Here is a 15,012-nt window from a genome sequence, read left to right as displayed (position 1 = left end):
ATACTTTCATAGAGCATAACATTGATTTTTTTCTCTCTTCCCACCCAAGCAGAGTTATGTTTCTAGGTTTTACAAGACATGATACTAAGGCGATCTTAAAATTTTGAATTTTTAAAACTTACAATAGGTTTTATCTTTTTTTCTTTAAGTTTATCCCTTCCCCACTGCAATATAACTGGTTAGATTAAGTTCTAAGAAGGAAAGTTTATTTTAATGTCAGCCATTTGAATTTTCAGGGGTCCTCTTTTCTTTAATCTTCTGATGATAAATTTTGATCTCATTATAGATGCTTAGCATACTGCTGTAGTAAAAGGTAAAAGTGTTTTTACGAGGATTGTTTTGTTTTGTCTTTTAGGCACATCTTATGCTTGATTAGAAAGAAATGTAAGGCAACATTTATTTAGGGTTGCAAACTGCTTGATGAGCTATCCAATATTTGCTGGTAGATGCGCAGGTTTGGTGGTTAGTTGGTGATAGTTTCTTTTACTTTGAAATATTTGATTTGTGGATCAGATTTTGTAATAGTAACTCATGTCTGAAATATTACTTGGAGAAACAAAGTGAATAGCCAATGAATAATTGAGGTATTCTTTTTTTCTTTTCTTACATGCAGTTTTAGGAAAATGGCATTAAGCAGTGTGACAGATGAGCACACTTTTTTTTGGACTGTTCTTTTTGGATAGAGAGATTGTATTCAGTGTTTTTTATTAAATGATTTTCAGAACTGTTCGTCAGATGGCACAGGAGCAATTCTTTTTAATGGCTACCAGGTGTTGCATGGGACAGAGACCTCTCCTTTTCTTCATTACCCTGCTGTTTACTGTTCTAGGGGTAAGTTGCCAGAGGTAAAGGCTTAAGTACAATGTGATTCTCTGTAAAAGTAGTAAGACAAAATATGTGCAAAAGAATGTAAATTGCTATGAATGTAAATTGCTGTTAACAAGTCATTAAAATATAAATTCCTTTTGACCTGTAGATAAGCAGCAAAGTGAGTTTCAGTTTGATGGGGGAGTGTGTATTCATTTTCTGATAAGAATTTCAACAATAAACTTTATATATTTATATATATATATATATATATATTCAGTCTTCAGTGAATGTTAACCTTCAAGTAAAAATCATTAGCAGATTAGATACGTACAGATACTGCCTTATTTTACTGGGTCTGGTAGGGCTTTTAAATTCTGCATGCTTGTGGCACTCTTCAACATTTGATCATTTCCCTGTTTCTTCCCAGTGAAGTATAGAAGGTGGTGCTAAACAGTCCAGAAACAAATTATTAGCAGCTAAACACAATTGTAAACTCCTAAAAGGTTAAAAATTCTCTTGTTTTTCTTTCATATTTACTGCCAGTTTTACAGAAAACATTAGTGTTGCACTATAAACGGAAACATGTATGAATTATAAATCATTCATTTTTGGTTTACGTAGAGTACTGCAAGAGAAAGAGCTAAGCATTCTGGAGACTACTTCACTCTCTTAAGACATCTTCTGAACTATGCTTACAACAGTAATATTAATGTACCTAATGCTGAAGTTCTTCTCAATAATGAAATTGACTGGCTGAAAAGGATTAGGGTAAGTTTTAGGATCAATTTGTGTCTAATAATCAGCTTTTTTATGTTTTGCTGTGAAGTATAGTTTTATGCTTTGCTTAGATGTATGCTATTTTACAGTATCTTAACTTTCTCTTAAATGGCAGGATGAAGTAAAAAGAACAGGGGAAACAGGTGTCGAAGAAACTATCTTAGAGGGTCACCTTGGAGTAACAAAAGAGTTGCTAGCATTCCAGACACCTGAGAAGAAATACCATATTGGTTGTGAAAAAGGAGGTGCTAATCTCATTAAAGTAAGCTTTCTGACGTGTAGTTTCTTGATTGTTACTTCTAAATCAATAAGAGAAGCTTTGTTTCTTGTGGTCTATAAACACAAAAGGTCCCAATTTAACTGTTTGATGAGGGCTTCTTATTGGAGTTCAGTGTTTTCTTTAAAATATATATATATATATATTTCATTTGTAGGAGTACTTGAGATTCTCATTCTTCAGAATCACCGTGTGAGATGTTCCAAGACTCAGCAAACATCACACAAGGATAGTGAGCTAGATACAGGATAGACCTGTATAGGACTACTCTCTTTCACTGCCTCTGTATTTTCTTTTTCCACGTGTTCTTAACTAGTGCTGTTAATGTTTTTGGTAGGTTTGAACAAATGCACAACATCTGGCCATCTCTTCAATCAGACATTTTCTTTATGTATCTGACATAATACAGCAGCAATGTTTTTTCAGCAGTAACGGATAAAGAGCTTTATATAATACTGATTCGGAAAAAAAAATTACCAATCAAGAATAATATAGGTTTATTTTTAACTTGGGGAAGGAGGTTCCACTGAACCACTTTAGAGTAGAGTTATTCTGTTCTAAATGTAAAAGCTTGCTAGGTTATCGATCTCAATTTTAACTCTTATTTTTATGTACTCCAGTTCTTATTCATTTATGTAATAAATTCTGATCTGTTACAAAGTAGTGTGTATTTTTATGTTAATAAGTGATTTATTTTCTTCTGTCTCTTTCAGGAGTTGATAGATGATTTCATCTTTCCAGCATCCAATGTTTATTTACAGTACATGAGAAATGGAGAATTGCCTGCTGAGCAGGCCATACCAGTCTGTAGTTCACCAGCTACTATCAATGCTGGCTTTGAGCTACTAGTTGCACTAGCAGTTGGATGTGTCCGAAATCTCAAACAGATAGTAGACACCTTGACTGAAATGTATTACATAGGTACAGCTATCACTAGTATGTAATATTTTAAACTATTTTCTATTTTTTATATATATAATGTATTTTTGTTTGTGTTATCAAGTGAACTAGATTTTTTTTATGTTGTGGTTTGTAGCTGCTTTTAATGTTGCAAAATCAGGCCATCAAAAGTTAGAAAAGTCTGTTAGTGTAACCTATATTTACTCTTCTTTATTCATTAACGTACTGACTACATTACATGGTTGTGTATCCGTTACAGCCCCCGTCTCGTAGGAAGAGACTCTTCCTACTCTGATCTCTGCCTATCCGCCTTTGTTCCTACCAGCTCTTGAGAACCTCATTCTGTCCATCTTCTACATTTGTCTAATTGTTTCAGGCTCTGCCTAACCAACCCCAGCACCTCATCAAATACTTTCTGCCTAGTTTTAATGCCAGTGTCTTGGTTGCTCATCTTATTTGTCATCTTTGTCTGTACACAGACACGGCTCCACTGTTCTGTTCTGCTTTTTAGCACCACACTAATTCTTTGCTTGTCATAGTCCTTTCTCTAACATTTTTGTCTCATTTTTGGCTTTGCCTCAGCACAGCTCTACACTTAAAGAACTTTTTCCTTCTTAGTGGAGAAAGATTATAGCAAATGTATGTACAAAAATATAGGCAAGTTAGTGTTTTAAAAGCTTACAGTCATGAAAAATGGGCAAATTTTCACAGGGATGGCAAAAAGTTTGTAATTAACACACCATTTTTTATCAGTAAAAAACATATGAAAGATTTTCTTAAAAACGAACAAACAAGACAATATTTTGTGCAACCCTGTATAGGATAGCTAAACTATTTAGGATGTAATACTAACAGGGGTAAAACGGGCTGATATTTCACAGAATTTTAAAACTTCTAGAGTTTAGCAAAACTATAAGCAACTAGAAATAGTTGCAACTAGAAACTTTGTTTCCCATTATTTCTAGTTGCAACTTTGCAACTAGAAATAGTGGGAATTGTCGGCTGCCTCTCACAGTAGCAGTGCTGCTTGCCAAGTTGGTGGTATCAGTGAGTCTCTTGAGTAGTTAGTTGCCTGTGAGGTTTTTGCAGTCTCTTGCTGTTTGGTTCCATCTCAAATGAACAAATGAAAATGGCAGCTTTATGGTTTTCCCCCTTGCCCCATCCATTTTCCTTCACTTTTTTCTATTGTATTCCTTATCTTGGCACAATTAGAAGAATTTTATGGCTTTTCCTTCTATTTGAATATATGATAAGCATGCTAGAAGGCCAGTCTCCATAGTACATCAGACAGAAGACAGTGCATATGTATGAATTGTATATGCTGTGTGTTTCATACAGCAAGTAAAGCTTGCCTGTAAATGCATGCATGCTTGCATACCTGTCCATATCAGAGTTGCTTGTGTTTAAAAACCACAGGACAGCAGGTTAGTGTAGGAAACCTGTGATTGTAAATGCATTATGAAGAGATGTAAGAAGTCTGAAGGAGAAGACTGGGGGGGAAAAAGAAATCTATTACAAGTCATACATTTAAAACTGTTTTCCATCCAAAAGCGAGCCTTAAGTGAAATATTCTAACATTAAGAATATTATAAATATATGAAAGACTTGTAAGTTGGTTATATGTTCTAGTTTAATTTCTTTCTTCTAATGAATCTTTAATGCTTCAACTAAGAAATTTGCTAGTACAGAGGGGAAGACTTATGTTTGTTACGTAGACTGATTTTTTGTCTAGCCACTGTTTTAGTTGCAGAGTAGAAGAAAGTGGTGTAACCTTAAGATTAAAGAGAGTTCTATGATTTATAAAAAGTGTGTTAATTTTAACAATTAATGTTCAGGTGAAATATTTGTTCTGTTAAATGGCAGCATGATGCAGACTAATACTAATTTTATACAACTGTCCTCTACTGCAACTGATAGTCTAATACTTCTATAACTAAGTAATTTTTCTAATCACGTTTTGCTGTTTTTTCTTAGCTTGTGAAGCGCTTACAGAATGGGAATATCTACCACCTGTAGGGCCTCGACCGCCAAAGGGATTTGTAGGATTAAAAAACGCTGGTGCCACTTGTTACATGAATTCTGTCATTCAGCAGCTGTACATGATTCCAGCCATCAGAAATGGGATTCTTGCAATTGAGGGCACAGGCAGTGATGTAGACGATGATATGTCCGGGGATGAAAAGCAGGACAATGAGGTAAATTTAATTACATACAACTTGCTAACATCTTTAAAATAAAAAAATATTTTTCATGAAAAACTTGTAATAAATCTAAGTGACTAATCATTTTGCTTTCCATTGCTAGCAGTGGGGACAATAGCATGATATTTCTTACTTGAGTAGGCTTGCCGTCAGAGAGGCAGTTGAACAGATCCAAGGAGCAGGGTTTGCACAATTCCTTCTCATAGATAAGTACTTGAAAGCACCATACACTGCTTCTGTCACCAGAGCTCCACTAATGCATACAAACATATTGTTTACTTCTTCATTGTGGGTATATGAAACACCTTAGATTGTTAAAAATAAAAAAGGGATATAACCAGCTATGAAATAGCTACATATCAAAACTAATTGCACAGATTTTTTTTCTGCTTTTCAGAGCAATGTTGATCCACGAGATGATGTGTTTGGCTATCCACATCAGTATGAAGACAAACCAGCACTGAGTAAAACAGAAGATAGAAAAGAGTATAATATTGGGGTTCTGAGGCATCTCCAAGTAATTTTTGGTCACTTAGCAGCATCCAGGCTACAGTACTATGTACCAAGAGGGTTTTGGAAACAATTTAGGTAAATAGAAAATTTATTATTGTTGTCTGTTTGCTGGAACACTGAAATAACACACAACAAATTGTAGTAGAAGAAATGTTAAAAGTGTAAATTAGTAGAATTTCTGCAACTTTATATCTGTTACCCTACCTTTTCACTATTTGGTAGAAGTCTGTTAATAAGCCAAAATGTACAGCAAGATAATTTTAATTCTGTCAGTTCTTGAGCTTGATATTTAATCTTTGAATTAAGTATTGAAGTTTGTACACACAAGCTGTTTTCTGCTTATCAGTGAATGAGTGTCAGGAACAGAGTGACAGTTGACATACTACCTCACAAACCAGTAGTTTTACTCAGTCAGGAGGAAGGATTAGTATCTTAAGTAATTCTTTGTAAAGAAATTGTTGAGGAACAGAATAAAAAGTGTTTGACGATAATATGCTTTTGCTTTCAGACTTTGGGGTGAACCTGTAAATCTGCGTGAACAACATGATGCTTTAGAATTTTTTAATTCCTTGGTGGACAGTTTAGATGAAGCTTTAAAAGCTTTGGGCCATCCAGCAATGTTAAGTAAAGTTTTAGGAGGGTCCTTCGCCGATCAGAAGATTTGTCAAGGATGCCCACATCGGTAAGTGTTTTCAGATTCGTTCGTATAGAAAAATAACCTATGTTTTTGTATGAAAACTATAATGAAGATGCTGTAAAGCAGACAACATTATAAAAGCGAGTGGAGAATCAAAATTGGTTTGTTGTTTTTTTTTAAGCTCATAGAAATTGCTATCTTGTTTTTCCACAGCCTTAAAATTAATTTAATTGTCTTGAAATGATTTGAAATAACTATTATTGCTTCTACTTAACCAGTTTGTATGTGAAGCATTGTGTATTGATTAGGGGAGGAAAAGATACAGCTTTTTCATATTAAAAGTGAAAACACCTTAGGGACCAAATGCAATGTATAAAATTCTGTGACATGGCCAACAGCTGTTGCTCTTTTCTATCTTCTATAGTGTGCAGATAGAGCTGACCCAAGTATGAACTTTTTTTTCCAATGAGTAAAACTCCATTTGTACTCAGTGTGTAAGGTATAGTTAAGCAGAGCGATTTAGAAAGTTTCCCTTCTGATTTCTGTTGTATTTTTTTAATAAAATTTGAATATGGAAATACTGGAAGTTCAGTTTCATGTAGAGTATGTATTAAAACACAGAGCAGACTGAATATCTCTAGCCTGCTATCTTGTTGATGATGGTGATAAATGACAAATGATCGGGCATTGTAGGCATCATAATGTTTTACTTCTCTAGACTTTTTCTTCTGTATCCTACGGAGATAGGTGATCAGAATCATATGCAAAATTCAAGACAGTCTGATGGATTTGTTCTTTCAACAGTTGGCTTTATTATTGAGTTATATTTGGCATTGCTAACAGTTGGCCTTCTTACTGTTCACTAGCTCTTTCAGATCATTTGTGACTTTTACACAAGATAAATCTCTATATGCATTACTATTGCAAGTTCTCTTCTTTGTGAAAATTGACCATCTAGCCTTGTCCTTCAATTAGCAAATAAAAACCAGTGAAGAACACTGATACAAACTGATTTTGTTGTGATAATCTTTCGACTTCAGTTGAGCTTGTATGTGAATTAAAAAAACTTCTAAATGGAATCTCTTTAAAAATGGAATCTCTTTAAGTTTCATGGTTTAAAATATATGACTAGAAATAAGTCGAATACCGTGAGATAAAAATGTGGATTTCATTTTGTGTGTAATGACTAATAAATAGAAGATAAATATGTGAAGCATCCCGAGTAACCATTCGTTCCTGATGTTATGTACTCTCTCTGTTATGTACTAATTTTCTTTTTGGAACTCTACTGAATTTGCATAACTACTTCTTAATAAAAATGTAGCCTGATGGTAGTTTTGGAAGGGGAAAACTGATGATTAATTTAACCAGTGGAGTATGGCAGATTAACAGCTTCTCTTTTTTTTTGAGAGTTACTTAGCAGTGAATGAACATTACTGTTTTGTTTGGTCGAAGTGTTTATAAATATTAATTTGTTCACTGTTATAAAACCCTTTGTATGTTTGATTGTTTATCAAAGAAACAGGCCCTGTAGAGTTATGTTTGAATAGACACGACCTTTTTAATTTTTCATTGCTTGTTTCTCTGTTTAAAAAACAAATAAATCCATTCATGTCCAAGATGCCTTAACTAGTTGTCTCTCAGGCATTTCTGGTTCATTGTTTTGAGCTTGTTAAAAGGTTGTATCAGAACACAGTAAAAAGTTAGACATAAGTATTCAAAGTGGTGTTTATGAAGACAGCTATTTAGTTTTGTTCAGTTAGAAAAATTAAAAGGCATGTTTAAAATCTGTTTCAAACTGTTGTGTTTAGATGTGATACGATATTTGTGTTTATTAGTCTAATTCCTGACAGCAAAGGTCAGCAATTGAAACCAGTATCGCTAGATTTGTATTACAGTACTCTACTTTGCTCTCTGTACTTCTCTACTGGCTCAAGGATGCTGAGAGTCTGTCATGATACTTCAGCTGCTTTAAAAACAAGATGTGCTAAAAGATTCAACTTCCACAGTCTTTTCATCAAACTTAGAAGACAAGCAAGCAATTGCAGTCTTCATATAGTAGCTACGGTTAATGTAGATTTAAAAATACAATGTGCAGATACAATAATGTAATTGTAGGAAGACAGCAATTTAAAAAAAAAAAAGTTCGGGTCTTTTTTTACTGTTTAACCCCTTTTGCCAGAGGTTGACATCAAATGCTGAATAACCCATTTTCAGTAGGGTACTATGTAGCAGCATCAGCGTAAGTTGAATATGTTTTCTCTTATTGAGAATATGCCTTATTAATAAGTTGAACATGGATATGAATATGGATAAGAATAAGTTGAATATGCCTTTCTCTTATATCTGCCTATTCATTGGTAGGTATGAATGTGAGGAATCCTTCACAACTCTGAATGTAGATATAAGAAATCACCAAAACCTTCTTGATTCTTTGGAACAGTATGTCAAAGGAGACTTATTGGAAGGTGCAAATGCATATCATTGTGAAAAATGCAACAAAAAGGTAATGATTCCTTATATATTAAACTTGTATACAAATGTATGGCTACAGCTGTTCCAGGTTCAGTTGTGGTTTGTGTTCAGGAAAAAGTTATCCTTTAATTTACCAAATTTAGTTGTTGATAAAAGCATATGAATGGGAACTAAAGAGCTGATAACTGCTAATGCTTTGTATTTTTTAGGTTGATACAGTCAAACGCTTGTTGATTAAGAAGTTGCCTCCTGTTCTTGCGATCCAGTTGAAACGATTTGATTATGACTGGGAAAGGGAATGTGCAATCAAGTTCAATGACTATTTTGAATTTCCAAGAGAGCTGGACATGGAGCCTTACACAGTGGCAGGTGTAGCTAAATTGGAAGGGGATGATGTAAATCCTGAAAATCAAATAATACAAAATGAACAGTCGGAAAATGAACACTCTGGGAGCACAAAATACAGGCTTGTTGGTGTACTTGTACACAGTGGCCAGGCCAGTGGTGGACATTATTACTCTTACATTATCCAGAGGAATGGTGGAGATGGTGAGAAAAATCGGTGGTACAAATTTGATGATGGAGATGTGACAGAGTGTAAAATGGATGATGATGAAGAAATGAAAAATCAGTGTTTTGGTGGAGAATACATGGGAGAAGTATTTGATCACATGATGAAGCGTATGTCCTACCGACGCCAGAAGAGGTGGTGGAATGCTTATATCCTTTTTTATGAACGTATGGACACGATAGACAAAGACAATGAACTAATAAAATACATTTCGGAACTTGCTATCACCACTAAACCCCATCAGATTAAAATGCCATCAGCCATTGAGCGAAGTGTCCGGAAGCAGAACGTGCAGTTCATGCATAATCGTATGCAGTACAGCCTAGAATATTTCCAGTTCATAAAGAAGTTGCTCACTTGTAATAGTGTCTACTTAAATCCTCCTCCAGGTTAGTATGTGAGTGCCGTAATTACGAATTAATTTCTTGCAAGGAGAGTTTTGATTACATTGTCAAGAATTTGTCTAGTCAATGAAAATTTTACACATTCTGCTTTGAATACCTTCTGGATTTCTGCAGTTAGACATCTGTTGCTGGTTGGTCATCAGTGATAGCATGTATGAATATTGAGCAAAAAATACTCCGATAAACTGGCAACCGTTGGTCAGTTTATGTACTAAGTTACATTAAAGTACTTACGTTTATGAGGGGTTCTGCTGAAGACAGTTCTTGCAGGTGAGATGCTGAAAGATTTCTAAACATCAATAACATGTAACAGAAGGTTTGCGTATGCCTGTCTTAAAGCTTACGTTTTCAAATGATACGTTATAGAGCTAAGGCAGTTTTGATGTTTCCTATTAAAATTTGAACACCGTGCCAGACAAAATATTAATCTGGAATCTGTTAAATTATTAAAACTAAATCACTTTTACTTTGTCTACATGTGAGCATTTTGTTTTTTCTTTAGGACAAGATCATCTGTTGCCTGAAGCAGAAGAAATAACTATGATTAGTATTCAGCTTGCTGCTAGATTTCTCTTCACCACAGGATTTCATACAAAGAAAATAGTCCGTGGCCCTGCTAGTGATTGGTATCTTATCTTTTTAACAACAATTATAGTTTTTGGACGTTCAGTGTCTGTTAAAAGATCCTAGTTGTATATATATGACAATAAAAGGTGTTAGTGGTCCGTCCCGTCTTCCACCCCTCCCCCAAATGTGTGGTCAAGCTAAGCTTCACATGAAAAAGGGGGAAAATGCTGGGAAGAAAATGAGCCTTAAAATAAGCTGCTGAGCTGAGCAACTTTGATTTTTTTTTTATTTTTTTAATAGAGCTTAAATCTGCTTTTTCGTCTGTGACAATAGAGTCTACATTTTTAGAGCAAAATAATAGGTTGTGTATTTTGACTTCAATTCAAAATGGTTTGTTCATAGTTCAGTTAGTTTTAAACAAAGCTCTTTTCAACCCAGTTATGCAGCTTAAATTTGTGTTCTGTTTCTGAAAGTCTGTTACTTTCATACTCTGCTAAAAGAGTCTAAAGTTTCAGAGTGCTTATAAATGTTGCTAAGGGGCCTGTGATTCAAATCTGTGTGGGCTATAACAAACTGCAATAGTCTTACAGCACCACAGCATTTTCACCACAGTCATTCTTTGAACTGTTACTAGGTTCAGGGGAGAGGAGAGCGGGTTACTACTGGCAGAGCTAGGGAGAAAATTTAGTATTCGTGATCGGTAATTTTATCAGAAACTAGGAAGTAGTTCTGTAATACGTGGCAAATGTGTGCCTCGCTTTCTTCTCAAACAGCAATTTTCAAAGCAGCTGTTACCCCTGTTATTTTAAGAGATCAAGAGGTGTTCATATATTTCTGCAGAGAGGACAGAAGTCACACAAGACCTCTCCAAGACAGATATTTTACTCTTCTTTTTTTTAATGATCTGTAAATGAGAATATAAATTCCTGATAGGAATAACATGCTTGGTTACGAGTCTTACATACGGCTTGTGAAGTCCACCTCAAACATTCTCTGCCATTCACTCTCCCCTGTTTCCAATCCAGAGGGAATAAGGGCTGCCTGTTTAGGACTGTGTTGAGTAGTAGTTTGGAGGTTAGGGAACGTAATCCTTTCTTCATTCTTATGGATGGTAGAAGTGAAATGCTACAGTTCAATACCTTTTTTATTGATTTTTTGTGTGACTGTAAAAAAGTATTACTATAAGAACTACAGTTTATCTGATTGTAAACATTTTGTGAGCAAAAATGTTTGGAGGTCACCTTTAATGTGTATTTTCAAATTCTGCAAAAAGAATACATCTTTCAATTTATTAGTGTCATGATCTCTTAAGTTGTATCATTTATTTTCAGGTATGATGCATTATGCATCCTTCTTCGTCACAGCAAGAATGTACGCTTTTGGTTTGCACACAATGTCCTTTTTAATGTTTCAAACCGCTTCTCTGAGTATCTTTTGGAATGCCCTAGTGCTGAAGTTAGGGGTGCATTTGCAAAACTTATAGTATTTATTGCACATTTTTCGTTGCAAGATGGACCATGTCCTTCACCTTTTGCCTCTCCTGGACCTTCCAGTCAGGTATTTAATTTTCTAATGAAAAGCTTTTGAAACTTGTTCTTATTTCTTCATTGTAAGTGTTTAATATAAGCTAATTCTGGAATAGTTGCATTAATGTTTACAGGAAGATTGTTCTACGTACCGTTATGCAACTCAACCAGTTTATGTGAGAGGTGCTGTCAGAGGGGTTCAGTGTCACCTCATTTGTAAATCTCTGTCAAGACTAAGTAGCGAGAACTTTGAGTTTAGTTGGAAACATGAAATTACAAAATAAAAGGAATGGCTTATAATTAGGTAATGAGAAGGAAAGCGAACCCTTGTTTTCCATTTAGATTTTTTTTAAAAAGAGGAGTTACCTAGAGTACTTTCCCTGTATTCTGCAACACTGAAATAATCAAAAGTTTTAACTTTGCATAGGAGTAGAAAGTGAATTGCCTACTTTTATACGCCTAGAACTGCCAAACAAAACACAAAAAAAAGCCAAAATCTTAGTGTTGTAATTGGCATAACAGTGTTCTTGTTTGCACTGTATTGAAATTGAACGGTATTAAAATCTACGGGAAAAAAATAAACTTTGATGAGCCTTTGCTTCGTCATATTTTTAAGGGTTTTAATGTCTACAGTAAGACACTTACTTCATTTGTATTGTTCCTTTTTTTTCAGAGTATTTTCACTACTGTATCCAGCAAAAGAATTAGTTTTATGTTAAGGTTACATATATTTTGATAGTGGGTTGTTTGGAGTTTTTTGTTTTGTTTTGCGGGAGACATTTGAGATAAACCTGTAGGTATGATTTGGTTGTTTATTTTATTCTGTGAAGCTCACAGTGCATGTGCTTCTTCAGTTAAAAAGTTCTATACGTGCATAATTTCTCAGACTTGTATGATACTTAGGGATGCAAGTCTTATTCCTTGTATATCTATCTTACTAGTATATTATCATATTGCTGTGTTCAGGACTTTCTGTGTGAGGTACAGAAGACGAGCTGCTAGTATTTTAAGTCCTTTCTGTTTGGCAGCAGCCCATGCCTTTTAACTCTTGCTTTCTGCCGTAGTAGAAAGTATAAACTAAATAAAGATTTTACAGGTTCAACTGCTAATAATAAAACTTTTTTTATAGGCTTATGATAACTTAAGTTTAAGTGATCACTTACTGAGAGCGGTACTAAATCTTCTTAGAAGGGAAGTATCTGAACATGGACGCCATTTGCAGCAGTATTTCAATCTGTTTGTGATGTATGCCAATCTAGGTAAGCAAGTCACACACGCTTTTTCTGATGTACTGTAATAAACTGTTTTTTTATTAATTTCTCAGTTTCCCAGGTAATTGCATGAGGATCCAGTTTCTCAGCTTTGGGTAGGTTGTTATCATGAGGTGTCTCATAAATTCTCTCTAGAGAATCTGTGCTCTTCCAGTTTAGGATTTGGAGCTTTTGTCTTCCTGCCAACTTTGGAAGACTAACACAAGAAGCTTGGAGCTATGAGAGTGTGTCCTTCTAAAAGATTGTGGGGGTGAAAATACATGGCAAGAGAGATTATGCTTCATTCAGGTTTCTTTGCAGGGAGGTCATGAGATCCAAGAAGCATGTGGGACTGTCTTAACTTTTGGAACTGAAGAAGTTGAGAGAGGTGAAAGTTCAGGAAAGAGAGGGATGATTTTTCCATAAAGAAAATGTAGTGCAGCTGGTCATGCTTTATCTGTGTGCTTCAGTTGTGCCCCTTTGATACTAATTTCTTTAGTTAACCAAGGAACTTCACAGCTACAAATGCAAAACTCTAGCTCTGCAACTGTCTTCCCTTTAAAACCTCTTTGTGAGACTGAGGAAATAGTTTAGTCTGTGCTTGTTCTTAGACATCATTGCTTGCCAGAATGCTTTCAACATAGACATCAGATGAGGTAAAAGAATGCAACAATCAGGAAATTCCACTCTAAGTTTATCAAGTATTGCAGTTCATCCAAAATAAACACAGGCAAGAAAAGCCAGTGTTTTTGCAATATAGGAAGGCTTAAGTAGAGTTCTCCCAGGCTTGGGAAGGTGTTTCTTTTCTTAAATGCTAGTGTCCTACATTTTCTGATGAAAGATTAAATTAGAAATTTTGTATTGTATGATTGCATATTAATATATGTTTGATTAGCATCTTTGAATGCAAGGCTAGTAGGACGGCCAGTATTTGCAGATGCTGCATTGAAGACCCATTACACGCAAGCTGAAATATAACTGACGTGAGATGATTATCAGTTTTGTAGTGATGGATGTGAAATACTTGCTGTGACCCTTACAGCATCAATCATTTCTGCTGTGGGTCTTAATTATATCCAGCACTACAGAAATAGTAATAGGTATGGATTTAAAAGTATAAAAAACTTGTAACAAATTCTGGATTGTGTAGGTTCTTTGCATAGAAAGTCGCTAGCCCATATGCTAAGAGTAGGATAAAATAATATCCAAAGTAATTATTCAAAACAAAGATAATTTTTGCTTTTAAACTGAGATCGGTGTTATTCACATTGAAATGAACGGCTGTATCACTTTTTCATATAGCATTACCAGCACACTGAAAAATAATGCTAAGCTGTTTCTCAGGTGGGTTAAAACATTGCTGCTTTATATATTTGCTCTCAGGAAGAGCAATTAAGAGGATTAAAATGTTAGTCAAATGAATAAAGGATTGTTTCTGCACTCCAAGATGGATGAGAGTAGCCACAGGTTCAGACCTAGTGAATTGTCACCAACCTCTACATTTTACTCTTCCCAGTTATGAGGGTCTTCTATCAGGGCCGTTTTTCTTTCTCTTGTGATAACATAAGTAACAAAGTGTCTTTCTCTACATCAAGTTCTACCCAAGATACAGTGTTATTTATAGTGATAGTCTATTAGACTCTCTCTCTTATTCTCATACAAGATATTCTCATCCTTTTATGTCAAGTAGCGTGAAGTGAGAAAATCTGTTTCCCTGGAAAGTCTACAGAATTTTTTGATACGTATTGAACAGCTCATCCATTGCTGGTTATCACCTCATGCAGGCTATAAATCTGAGGTTCTGTTGGATTCCTTTGTGGCTAAAGTGTTAAGTGTATCAATCCAAACGGTTATTTCAGTATTCCCACATAGGATTGCCACAAACATACACACAGAGTTTTGGAAGTTCTTCAAAATTGTCTACCCACACAAAAGGAATTTAATATTTTAAAATAACCCTAGGTAATCATGTTAATTAAATTTCATCTATGATGTATGATGTTTTGATATAGCTTGTCTATCAAAGCGTTCTCTGTCAGGCAGTGTTCCATCCTGACCCCCAGAATGGACTTAATGTCACTATAGAAAAGAGGTGCAATTCTTC

The 15,012-nt window shown here is 34.9% G+C and overlaps 1 protein-coding gene across 4 annotated transcripts in view; it reads left to right on the top strand.

Moving 5' to 3' along the window:
• The window catches only part of USP9X (ubiquitin specific peptidase 9 X-linked), a 102,106-nt gene that overhangs the window by 74,868 nt on the left and 12,226 nt on the right, over positions 1-15,012 (top strand). For 2 of the 4 annotated variants that reach the window (XM_083821160.1, XM_083821161.1), the window contains exons 27-38: positions 723-831; positions 1,432-1,578; positions 1,703-1,849; positions 2,578-2,785; positions 4,739-4,959; positions 5,363-5,553; positions 5,987-6,160; positions 8,480-8,621; positions 8,800-9,550; positions 10,068-10,191; positions 11,464-11,689; positions 12,788-12,917. In XM_083821160.1, the coding sequence (XP_083677286.1) occupies positions 723-831; positions 1,432-1,578; positions 1,703-1,849; positions 2,578-2,785; positions 4,739-4,959; positions 5,363-5,553; positions 5,987-6,160; positions 8,480-8,621; positions 8,800-9,550; positions 10,068-10,191; positions 11,464-11,689; positions 12,788-12,917 (2,570 nt within the window). Of the gene's footprint in view, positions 1-722; positions 832-1,431; positions 1,579-1,702; positions 1,850-2,577; positions 2,801-4,738; positions 4,960-5,362; positions 5,554-5,986; positions 6,161-8,479; positions 8,622-8,799; positions 9,551-10,067; positions 10,192-11,463; positions 11,690-12,787; positions 12,918-15,012 lie in introns of all 4 variants that reach the window. The other 2 variants (XM_083821158.1, XM_083821159.1) reach the window with 1 other exon arrangement.

The sequence above is a fragment of the Anser anser genome (genome assembly GCF_964211835.1).
Source record: "Anser anser genome assembly, chromosome: 1".
Lineage (NCBI taxonomy): Eukaryota > Metazoa > Chordata > Aves > Anseriformes > Anatidae > Anser > Anser anser.
Note: the sequence above shows the minus strand (reverse complement) of the source record. Positions and strands in the feature narration are given on the sequence as shown.